This window comes from Aplidium turbinatum, chromosome 5 (assembly GCF_918807975.1).
Source record: "Aplidium turbinatum chromosome 5, kaAplTurb1.1, whole genome shotgun sequence".
Lineage (NCBI taxonomy): Eukaryota > Metazoa > Chordata > Ascidiacea > Aplousobranchia > Polyclinidae > Aplidium > Aplidium turbinatum.
Window position 1 is genome coordinate 12,234,987 of NC_137476.1, and position 11,578 is coordinate 12,246,564.

At 38.4% G+C, this 11,578-nt stretch overlaps 1 protein-coding gene across 2 annotated transcripts; it reads left to right on the forward strand.

The window, feature by feature from the left end:
* LOC145770814 (uncharacterized) lies at nucleotides 1–5,850 on the forward strand. Of its 2 annotated transcripts, none has more exons than XM_082582541.1 (3): nucleotides 1–153; nucleotides 3,393–3,515; nucleotides 5,022–5,850. In XM_082582541.1, the coding sequence occupies exons 1-3, from the start codon at nucleotides 90–92 to the stop codon at nucleotides 5,627–5,629; spliced, it is 795 nt and encodes a 264-aa protein (XP_082438667.1). In that variant the 5' UTR covers nucleotides 1–89; the 3' UTR covers nucleotides 5,630–5,850. The 2 variants fall into 2 exon arrangements, with proteins under 2 accessions (XP_082438667.1, XP_082438666.1); XM_082582540.1 differs by having other exon boundaries at nucleotides 4–153; nucleotides 4,995–5,850.
* Nucleotides 5,851–11,578: the final 5,728 nt, after the last annotated feature.

An 11,578-nucleotide genomic window follows, 5' to 3' on the forward strand; every position in this document is an offset into this window, starting at 1 on the left:
CATAGTCGTTTATTGATCTTTTTAAAATGAACATATTCATTCAAATAACACAAGTTACATCAGTTTTGTCTCGCTCTTGAATTGTCAAAATGGCAAAAGCAATGATAAAATTAACAGTGCATTTATTAATATGCTCTGTGGTGCGTCCAGAAGGTAAGCTTTTGTTAAAATGAAATTCAACAGTATTCAATTATTTCTAACGTTTGGCTACCACACAAGGGTGCACTCAAACATTTGTAGCTTATCGTAGTAGCCTATAAATGTGATAAGACGATGTGTAAGCAGATGAACTTCTGCTTTGGCTTGCAGCAAGCTTATTTTTAGCAACGCGAAAGAAAGGAGTTATTCATCATGCTACTTTATAAATATAGCCTTGTCTGCAGATGAATTCAAGCAATGGGCTAACACAAGGCAATGAGGCTAGCAATAGCAGCCAGTTTCGTTTGTCATATTTATTCTCAGACGGAGGAAGTTTCTGAAAAGTTATTCCTGGCAGTTTTGCATACTTGCAGAAGCTTCGAACTACTGGTGCACTCCCGGTTACCGATATTGGCAAAGTGTGGTTTCTGATTGTCGATTATGTTGTTGTCTGAAATTTTCTATCCACTAGGTGCCGCTGCATGAATAACACATCCCGACAGCCGAACCAGCGCTGCGGTTTTTTTTGTGTATAAAGTTGGGCCTGATTGAGCAATCTATTTTTATCAAAGTAGGCTACAAGTTAAAGAACAATTTCAAAGTTTTTTCAGCTATAACCTACATCAATATAAACAAAAGATGAATATAAACAAAAGACTAGCCTATTTAAGGCTGCATTCAAGAATTCATAACTTAGAATTACTGAAATTACTACTACTTCTATGAATTCCTGGCTACATTGCATTCGACAAACTATTAAAAACAAACAGTTTAGCCTACGTAACAAAACAAATAAAAGCGCCGCTGCAGGTTAGGATGGTCAACTAAATATGTTGTGACAGATAAAAAGCTCATTCGGCGCTTGTTAGTTTCACTTACATAATTTAAGCTTTTTATTTGGTCTGTTCAAAAAAAAGTAGCCTATTTCGTTCATCTAACTCAGCGTGGTCCAACTGCAGGCCCGCGGGCCAAACTTAGCCCGCAAGTTTCATGTTTTTGGCCTTCGAACTGATAGTCAGCTTTGCTTTAATCTAGCAATGCAGTGATGTACGCGCATACAAAAAATATTGACGCCGTCAGCGCTAACGCAAACGTTCGAAAAACCATACGCCGTATGCGTCAACGTAACTTGTAAAAAAAGTTGTCAGCGTCAGCGCATACACTAGCGTAAACTAATTTTGTTTGCTAGGTGCCAAACATTCACACGGTATATACCACTCGAAACAAACAAGTTCTATTTTGAATTTCTACGAAGAAACACACAAGCATTTGAAAGTGTTCATCTGACATTTTGCTGTGTTTTGGTTCCAATATGTCTTTGCTCATTGCAAACATTCTTTCAACTGCAGCACTGGAAGGTATTGGCGTGTTGTAGTGAAAAAAATACATTAAAAAGTATGCGTTGACGGCTTGACGCTATGCGCTAAAAAACCGCGAAAACTTTACGGCGTAGCCTCAAGCGCAAACTATCCAAAAAAATGTGGCCGCAAGCGTTAGCATAAACAAAAAGTCTACGCCGCAAGTCTACGGCGGCGTAGAATTTGCGGCGTATAGCCTACGTACATCTCTGGCAATAGGCTACCGGTGTCACTTCAATTTTTGTTTCTTTGTTATTGTAATTGACAAAAAGCTTTGTGAATGATCCTTTGTGATGCATAACAATACCACTTTGTTCAAAAAATTTCCCATGGGCGTGAGAGTTAGTACACACTACCAGTGGCGTAGCCAGGAAAAAAATTTGGGGGGGACCAAATATTTGATGAATTGAAGAGAACGACAAAGTGTTCGATTTAAGACATCGCCACCTGATGTGCAGTGGCGTATCTTGGTAGCTTGAGCAAGGGGAAGCAATGAAACTGGTGGGGGTTAGAGCGTGCCGAAGGCACGCGTATTCTAGGGGGGTCCGGGGGCATGCTCCTCCTGAAAATTTTTGCAAAATTACACTTAAATAATGGATTATAGCGCTTTCTGGAAACACTTTTAGGATAATATTTGTATGAAATTTATTAGCAGATAAACAGCTATTAACTTATTAAAGGTAGCTCTTACACACGAACGGGCAAAATCTGCGGCTAAAATTAGAGAACACCAAAAACTCAGCTACACAAAAACCCAACAAAGTAAGCCATTCTGAAATTGCTTCACAAATTAGTTGAAAGAAACGTAAATCGAGTAAATTTTGCGCGATTTACGATTTGCAAAATTTATTGGTGTCTTTCTGTGTGTCTAAAACAAGTCCTTGGGGTGTTAATAGCCAGATGTCTGGGAAAACGTTATAAATTTCTACAAATTTTATTATATTTTCAACAAAGGGCTCAACTTCGGAATCCAAACTTTGAAAATTTGGGGGGGGGCCATGGCCCCTTTCGCCCCCCCCTGGCTACGCTTATGCACACTACACTACACAGCCCCCCAGAGCTTCAACTCCAATTATGTGAACTTCAGAACGATCCATTTTTGCTGCCAAAGAAAATGGAAAATCCTAGAAGCTTTTGAAAGTCAGTGTCAAAGGGGAAGTTTACCCTTTTAAAGGATGCTGTTCTGAACCTGTAGGCCACTCGATGTTTGGAAGTACATAGCCTACATTTGCGAATGTACATTTTCGGCAATGAACAACATTAAAATCAAAACTCGAAATCAACTTGGAAACGAGGCTCTTTGCGCTTGCGCTCGCATGGCCACAACTACGATTCTCGTGGATACCAACGCTATTGTCTAAAATTAAAATCTAAAGTTGATAAAGTTAAAGATGATCCCTCTTTTAGGGTGAATCAAGCTGTAGCCTAAAGGTTTTAGAAAGTAGTAACTATATGCCATAGGCTATGTATAATTTGCCAGCAATCAGCCATGGACTTCTAAATAGTAGCACCTGGACTGGACACGCAGTGACCAACATGAGGCCAAACATTTGGTACAACGGTTGGCCAACAGTGGGCCAACAGCCAAGTAACTAACCCTGTTGGCCCACTGTTGGCCAACTGTTGTACCAACTGTTTGGCCTCATGTTGGTCACTGCGTGTCCAGTCCAGGTGCTACTATGAATCAGCCTATGAATTGCTATTTAAAAACATTGGCCCGCACGATAAAAAAAAATGTTTTTGGCCCGCGATGAAAAGAAGTTGGACCACGCTGATCTAACTTTTACCAATCGATGTGATCTATCTAAAACTTTTTTGTGATAACTATATAGGCCTAATGTTATATTCGATGTCTTTTGTCCACCATAGCCTAATTCTTCAAAATAACTTTTTTAGAATCAACGACACCCTCCCCATCGCTTCCTGGTCACAAACAAACAACTTCTGTACCACAAGTCACTTCAATTTCCTCCAAAGTTCTTTTCGAACCAGTCACTAGGCCTACTTCATCTCCAATAGGTGAGTTGTTAATTTTGTTTGTTTCTGTCGTTGATATGCAGCATCAGTTTCATGTCACATAGAATGCTGAATTAAGCCTATTTGTCCAACCTATTAAAAGCATTTAAACAAATGACGCGCATTTATTTTAACTAAAATGAACAACATTTGAAGGATCAATCAATTTTATTCTTTAACTTGTTGAACATTAAACCTCTTTGTGAGTTTATTTTCGTTTTTTTGTCCACCTAAGGTTTTACGGCACTCATGAAACACATTGCGACTTAATGGGCTATGTCTATCAGCTCGATAGATCAGCTGGATAAGCACGCGACTTCTGGAGATGTGAGAAAACAAGTACCAAAGTAGCCTACACTCAGTGGCGTAGCTAGGGGAGGGGCGGACTGCCCCGGGCAGCACGTCTGGGGGGCGGTACTTTCAGACAGGACGTTTTTTTTTTGTTGATAATGCAAAAGTGAACGGAAAATTAAAGCAAACAGAATGGCAACGTTCAAAACAGTGGCGTAGCCAAGGGAGAGGAGGGGTTTGGGGGTTACAACCCCCCCTTTGGCACGCATGTGACGTCACGATATTGAGAATGATGCTTTCAGTCTCTATGTCTCTAAAACAAAGTTTGCCTAATTTTAAACGAAACTCCATTAAAAGAGCGAGTTTTGCCAATACCAAACATTCAAATATCTCAGCCAGGAATTAGCAACAAGAAGACATAGAGACTTAGCTTTATTAAGTTAACGAAAAATTCCCAAGAAAACATGATCTTATCCTTTTGCTATGCCACCGGACAGCACCATTTTACAGGAATATTTATACTAGAGGATTTATACTCACATTTTTGTTGAAAATGCTCTCAGAATGCACCAAATCCAAAGTAATTTTTCAAAAATTTCTGGGGGAGGCCCTCCAGACCCCCCGCCGCTGGGTGTCGTCTTTGGCGAGGACGCCGTCGGGCTTCGCCCGTCGGCCCTTAAAACCCCCCCCCCCCCCTTTTAAAATTAGGCTACTGGTTCAAAACATACAATAATTCCACTTTAAGTCAATTAAAAAAAATTCATTTTTACATGCTTTTTCTTGAAGGGCGGCAAAATCTGAATCCGCCCCGGGCGGCACATTCCCTAGCTACGCCACTGCCTACACTACATTTTCCCATTCACCGGTGGGCTACTTATTGAATGGAATAACTACAGACAACAACAATTTAACAAGAAAAAACATTAATTTGTCAATCTTGGTAAACTGGCCTTGGCCAATGTTTGAAAGACTACAAGTGAAGTAGCATATAAAAAATGTAGCTTTGGCGTTTTGAAAACTGTGTAGCCTAAGGCTACTTGTTTTGTAGGAGGTTTCCTAAAGGAAAAAGTGGGGAAGTTAACAACAGCTACCCGCAAACACCTATCGATTTTTTTCATGATAGACTACTTATTAAATATGGAATATCCTAACATAGTGTACCGTACGGTTGATTTTTTGTCTTGCTTTCAGAAAATATTGATTCAAACACATTTTCAGAGGAACAAAATTTGTCCAATCCAACTAAAACTTTGGAGAATGACGTTATATCTCCTCAAGATGACTCAATCAAGATTACACAACCTAATCCTCTTTTTGAGGAACCCCTAAATTTTTTTAAAAATTCCCGGACTCCCGGTACGGATTCGTTCACGGAACAAACAACTGCTGTTGCAAAAGTTTCTACAGTTTTTCCCGAAATTGCTTCTGAACCATCCACATCTCCGACCACAATGACAACCCCGATTCCAGCAATGCGTGACAAAAATACAACAGCAGTGTTGGGAAACAACATCACAGATGACGAAAACGATGAAGTAACTGGAAACAATCGACCAAACGAAAATACAAGCTCGGGTTCTGATTTAACACCTGCAGAAATGGACCATGAATGCTGGTGGAAGAATCAGCAAAAAATAGCAGCAGTGCTCATCTCTCTTAGTCTAGCTACTCTTGTCATATCCATCGTTTGTGCAAGAAGCAAAGGCTACTGTTTGTGCTCCAGATATGAAGATATCACTCGAAGAAGCTCGACAAATAACAAAGGAGAATATCAGGAAAATATAGGAGTAAATTTTCATACAAATGGTGCATATGACCCTTTGTAATTGCTGTAAAAATTTTTTTTGCTAAAGAAGTAATTCATTCAACAGCTTCGATCGGTTAAAACTATATTTGTGTGTAGGCATCAATAGCAACGCTAATAAGCTTTTATCTCACTAAAGAGTAGAATAAACTTGCAATAGTTTTGCATGGAATCGTAAGTTTGCGCACACCTGTTTGTTGTTTCTATTTAACAGTAAAAGTAAAAAAAGTTGAAAACAAAAAATAAAAGAAACATCAAAAATGCGCTGTGTAGAATTGTGAGAATGTGACTCAGTTTTTCTAACAAGGAAGTCATTGCAATTGACCTTGGGCATAGTCAGGGGCGCCGGAACGGTTTTTGACTGGGGGGGAGGGGTGCAGGATTATGAAAAAGGGGCACTTTTGTTGCTGAAAGGCCAATTTTTTTTTAAGTTTTGAGATAAGATATAGCGATATTGCTTATCCATCAGCTCATCATCCAGTAATAATACAAGTGTCCGGTATACAAAGAACAAAAGCTATCCGCCCCGATAGCTCAGTTGGTTAGCGCGTGATTTCTGGAACGAAGAAGCTTCAACATCAAGCGACGCTGGTTCGACTCTCCGGGTGTGCGCTTGAGCAACGCACGTTAAGGACTGCGGCATCTAATGGATGGAATAATTCCCCGGAAACAAGACTTCAACAATCGGAAACTTAACTCTGTCAGTCTCGGTGACCGGGCCGCGAAATTTTTTTCCCACGAGATTTCTGTCTCATTGATTTTAGTCACTCTAAAAGTAAGATTTTCCGAAAGTGTTTTGAGAGATTGGTTGATTCAGATTGCGAAATAACTATTTGCTAATGAAATTCTGCAATGATAATAAAATATAAGCTTCCCCTAACCCTACTTTTTTTGAAAAGCTCTTGTGCACCGCAAAATTAATGTAAAGAAAAAAAAGTTTGACTTCGACAGGCGTCGAACCCTCGTTCTCACGATCACTAGGCAGGGTATGAAGCCACTGAGCCAACCGTGCCAAGGAGAAAATGTTGCATTCACACGGTTTTAATACAACCTTTACCAAAATATGTAAATGAGACAGAAATCTCGTGGGAAAAAATTTTCGCGACCGGTCCTGCGTCAGTGATTTAGCCTAAAGCCTCTACAAGTAGGCTATGTGAAACTGCCAGGAATAGCCTAAGCTCTGCTAGAAGATTTAACAGTCCGAGGATAAAAATGCAATCAATGGCGCGGAAGGGCATCATCAGTGCTGTGTTAAGGGGAGGGCCAAGAGGGGCTCGGCCCCCGGGCCCACCATCTCAGGCGGCCCACAAATAATAAACTTTTGCGTTTCAGTAAAGTTTTTTTGTGCTGCTAAAGTTCACTGCGTGTACTCATCCATTAAAAAGATGATTTAGGTCTTATTAAACTAAAACATCTCAAATTTGGGCCCTTGCTACACTGAAACATCTCTAAAAACACCATTACTATCCTAGCAGAAAGTTAAAATGCGATAACGTTAGTAGGCCTAACATGATCTGCAGAAATGTATTTAACACATAACAGGTGGGATGCAATTGAATAAGTGCATTCAAGAAGGGCCCAATTGCCACAAAGTGTTTTTTCACAACCGTTTTAATTATTTTGGTCATTTACTTTTGTGTTGAAACTTCGATAATGATTATATTCTTAAACATACTGGTAAGAAGCATAGGCTATCATTTAGAAGATATTGAAAGAAATTGGAAAGCACAAATAGTGTAATGAAAAAAAAACTGGAGGACCCTTTTGAATTCACACATTAAATTTCTTTTCATTGAAATAAATCGGAATGCACAAAAAGTGAAATGAAAAAAAAATGGAGTTGGGCCCTTTGTGAATCCACATAGGCCATTCAATTTATTCTCATCAATAAAAGTTTTTTGTTTTTGAAAAATTGTTCGGTGTAGCCTAAATAGCATTTCTGATAGTTTAATTACCGTATCATTTCATTTTCAACATTTATATACAATACCGTAATTATAAATATCCTTGACTAGTGATGGCACGAGCAGGAAAAACCTGTCCGCTGCCGCACTGCAATGTCTTCCCGTACACTGCAACGCAAAATATCTCAAAATGTCACACTGTCCCTGTACCACAAAACATAAGAGTGCACTTGCGCAAGGGCACATCAAATGCAAGGGAATCTATTAAATGAAAGCAAATTTTGGAAAAATTTAGGGCCTATTTGAGTAACTTGCAGCATTTATTATCCACCTTTGATAGCTCATCTGAGTTGCCTTTTATTGAATGCTGGGTAGGCTACTTGTAGCAGAAACGTTCTTCTGTATTTACTTTTTTCTGAATATTAGCACATGAAATTGCTCTTATCTTCAAATACCTTATAGGCCTGGCATATCACATGTTAATCGGACACTTCACTCTGCCAATCTCGGTGACCGGGCCTGCGTCAGTGATTCAAAGCCTCTACAAGTATGCAAAACTGCCAGGATCAAGCTCTTCAAGAAGTTTTCCCAGTCCGAAGATAAAGATTCAATCAAATCAAATCATTCTTATCACAAGTGACCTGTTTATTCTTGCCACTAACCTAGGCTACCATTCCTAAAAGCTTTAATTGACTTGAATGCCTGCATAAAATAAGGAAAGCTTTGCCTTGGAATGAAATAATGTTGAATAAAAATAATTGAACACCTGATCCTCAAAACGCTTTACATTGTTTTGTTTACAAATTACAATCACTATGTTTTTGGTAACGCCTAGAACATCACACAATTAAGGCGAAAGAGCCATGTTCATTGAGTCCTGTCTTTGTCATGAGTTACCAAGGGGGGTGGGGGGTACTTATATACCAGTCCCAGGTATACAAGTTCTCTCATTTTTGCAAACCATCATTTTTTCCCGATTAGTTTTCTTTTTTCAATTTCTCTTTCGCCTGAGTTGTGTGATGTTCTAGGTTTTTCCTATGTTTTTACCTTGGTTCACAGAATAAGCAGTAATGTTACAAGATGACCAAGTCTGAATGAAAATTAATAATTTCTACAGTTTTGGTTTCATCCTCAGATTTCATCTGCGTGGTACCGCACGTCAAAGTTCAAACAGTCAAAATTAGGGTTAGGCCCGTAATTATACATTTTAGCTTGGGGGGGGGGCTCAAAAGCTGTTGCGTAGTAAAAGGCTATGCACATAACATTTGTAGTTGCAATGAGTCTAATTTGCGGTTTTTCGGGCAAAGGCACCGCATGTGTTATAAAGTCACAAGGTGTTAGATAGCAGTAGCCTAATTTCGAATGATTGGGATAATTCCAGCCAAAACATGGGTAATTTCAGCCAAAATGATTGCAGAATAGAATAAATGCAATATTTTTAACACACAACTTTATCAGGAATGACCCTTGTGACTTTGAATGGTACAGGTCTCCACCAAACCAATTTATCCCCTTTGAGGTGTAATATTCGGCAGTAAACGTCAAAAAACACTAACAGCTATCCAAGCTGATACCAATGTTGATGGATTTGTTTTTAAGAGATATTCATGGACAATATTTCCAAAACCAGCATCTTACTCCATTGTAATTGCTTTTACCTGAGATGCCTTGCCAAAAAAACTCACCCAAATTTAAAAATCATTATCGTGCGATCTGTCTGGAATAACCCTATAACTATTACCCTACCAGTACATAACAACTACAAAATTACAAGAAAGATAGCCTAACACAAGCCAACACACTTTTTGTGTCAGCGTAGCCTAGTAAATGTCATTCTAGGCCCTAGGGTATATTTTGGGTGCTGAATTCAAAAATCACATCAGATATTTTGTATCACATTAGGATTTTATGATATCTGAATGCTGTTTTGGTAAAAATGGGTAAAATCGACTCCTGATCTATATTGGTAGACTATGGCGTTTCATGGAATTTGAACTCTTTTTTGTCAACAAGGTCTGTGATAAAGTCTAAAGTCTACACAAGATATACAAACATAATACCGGTATTAATGAAAACATTGAGATATTTCAAGACCTGTTTTTATTTTATTTTTAATTTTATTGAAGTGTGGTAACTTGAACCCAATTCTTCAAAGTTTATCTGCTAACACTAAACGTTCAACGACATTTTTTTTACAAGAGTAGTGGACAGTTGTGTGTTTGTAATGTCATTCGCTATTATGTGTGCGCCAGCAAAGAAAAATAAAATTGAAGAAATTGAATAGAATAGACACATAAAAATAGGTTCAATTCTACAGAAAAAAGGAAATTCACATGCACATTTGGAAAACGTTACTCTGGACAAACTTTCGCTTGCATGATTTTTGGGAATGTTGTAAGTGGATTTAGGATTTCCAATGATCTATCGTCTTAGGTTTTCCACACAAGCTTCACATGCAGCATGTGTGGACTGTGGAGCCCATGATTTGTCCTGACCACCCAGGCGAATTTTAAAGTACGGTATGTAAGATATGCTTGTTTCACAAAACTTGTTATGGTTTGCCTTTGGTTAGGAACAGTTGTAGCCTATAACTGTCACATATGTAACAAAGAACATCAGGGTCATTTTCACACTTTTTTGAAGATGTCACTCTGCTACTTATTCACACCACAAACAGAATTAACACCTTGCTAATATGAAAAAATCTAAATACATGAAAATTCAAATAAGAATGAGTCATAGACAAATTTCACATAAGCTTAAATCTCCACGTTCAGCGAATAAGATAAAACCGATGTTATTTATCAAAAAGTAGAATGGTAGCCCACTAAGCATTTAGGTGAAAGTGAATGTAACCCTGCCTGTAAGGGGTGGTTTATTGACAGTTCTCAGAAGGTTCATTAGTTGGATGGTCTACCATAGACAGATGGTCTAGGTGACTCTTTTGACAAGTGGACCACCTAGCTAGGGGGCTTCTGACTAGTGTATCTTCTGAAGGTAGGTCGGTCACTCTAATGGTCATGGTGTCATCATACATCTCTAAATGTTACAAAATAAAATCATTTCCATGAATATGACAAATTTTCAAACATTATTGGCTCATAAGGTCTTTATAAAACGGTAACAGTAAGAGAAAATTCAGCCAAAAAGCCAATATTATGAGAAAAAATATCATGCAAAAATCTCAAAAACCTGATGTGATGGGTAAAATCTGATGTGATTTTTGAAATTAGCAGCCTCAATATACCCCAATTAATCACATCTTACATTGCAGACACAAATTTTTTTTATCTTTTTTGTTGGCCTGTGTAATTGTACAAAGTGACATATGAGAATCAAAACAAATTAAATATAGAAAGTCTTGGGTCTGGGATTACTCATTTGGAAAACCAAATGTAGCTTGCCTGGCAGAGTTTGCATTGATGAAGTCCCTTGATATATCGTTTACATTCAAGCTAGAGACTTCCTCTTTGTGTACATGCAACAGCAACAAATTGTAAGCTACAATCTGTCATGAGACATAGATGTTCTTAAACAAGTTTTTAAACGCTTCATTGCTGAAAATGAACGCTCGCTGCAAGCATTAGTTGATGGTGCTAACAGAATCTACAAACTGAATCTACTTTAAAAGGGGAGGGCAACTCAAAATAATTGTTGTTGAGTGATTTTATAAAGGGAAGAATTGAAGTAAACGTTTTAGCTCAGTCTACAATATGTATTTCTTACTTTGAGCTTGGGGGGCATTGCCCCCCGGCAATTACGGGCCTGCGCGTGGTATGGTGGTATTATCGCGTTGTGACCATACTCTATTGGCAGAATTTTTTTTATTAGAACTTGTTAACACTTTTAGCTTTCAATCAGAGCAAAGGTGTAGCTATAAGAAATGATAGACCTGAATTTGCGTTTACTTACACTTGTGTTGTTTTATAAACTGGTGAGAAAGTTTATTTAAGTGAACCACATTCCTACATAAGTCAATCAATCAATCAATGTTTTATTTGTCAGTAACAGGAACATAAGTACATGTTTGAAATATGCAACCTACACAGTGCAGTGAAAGAATAGCC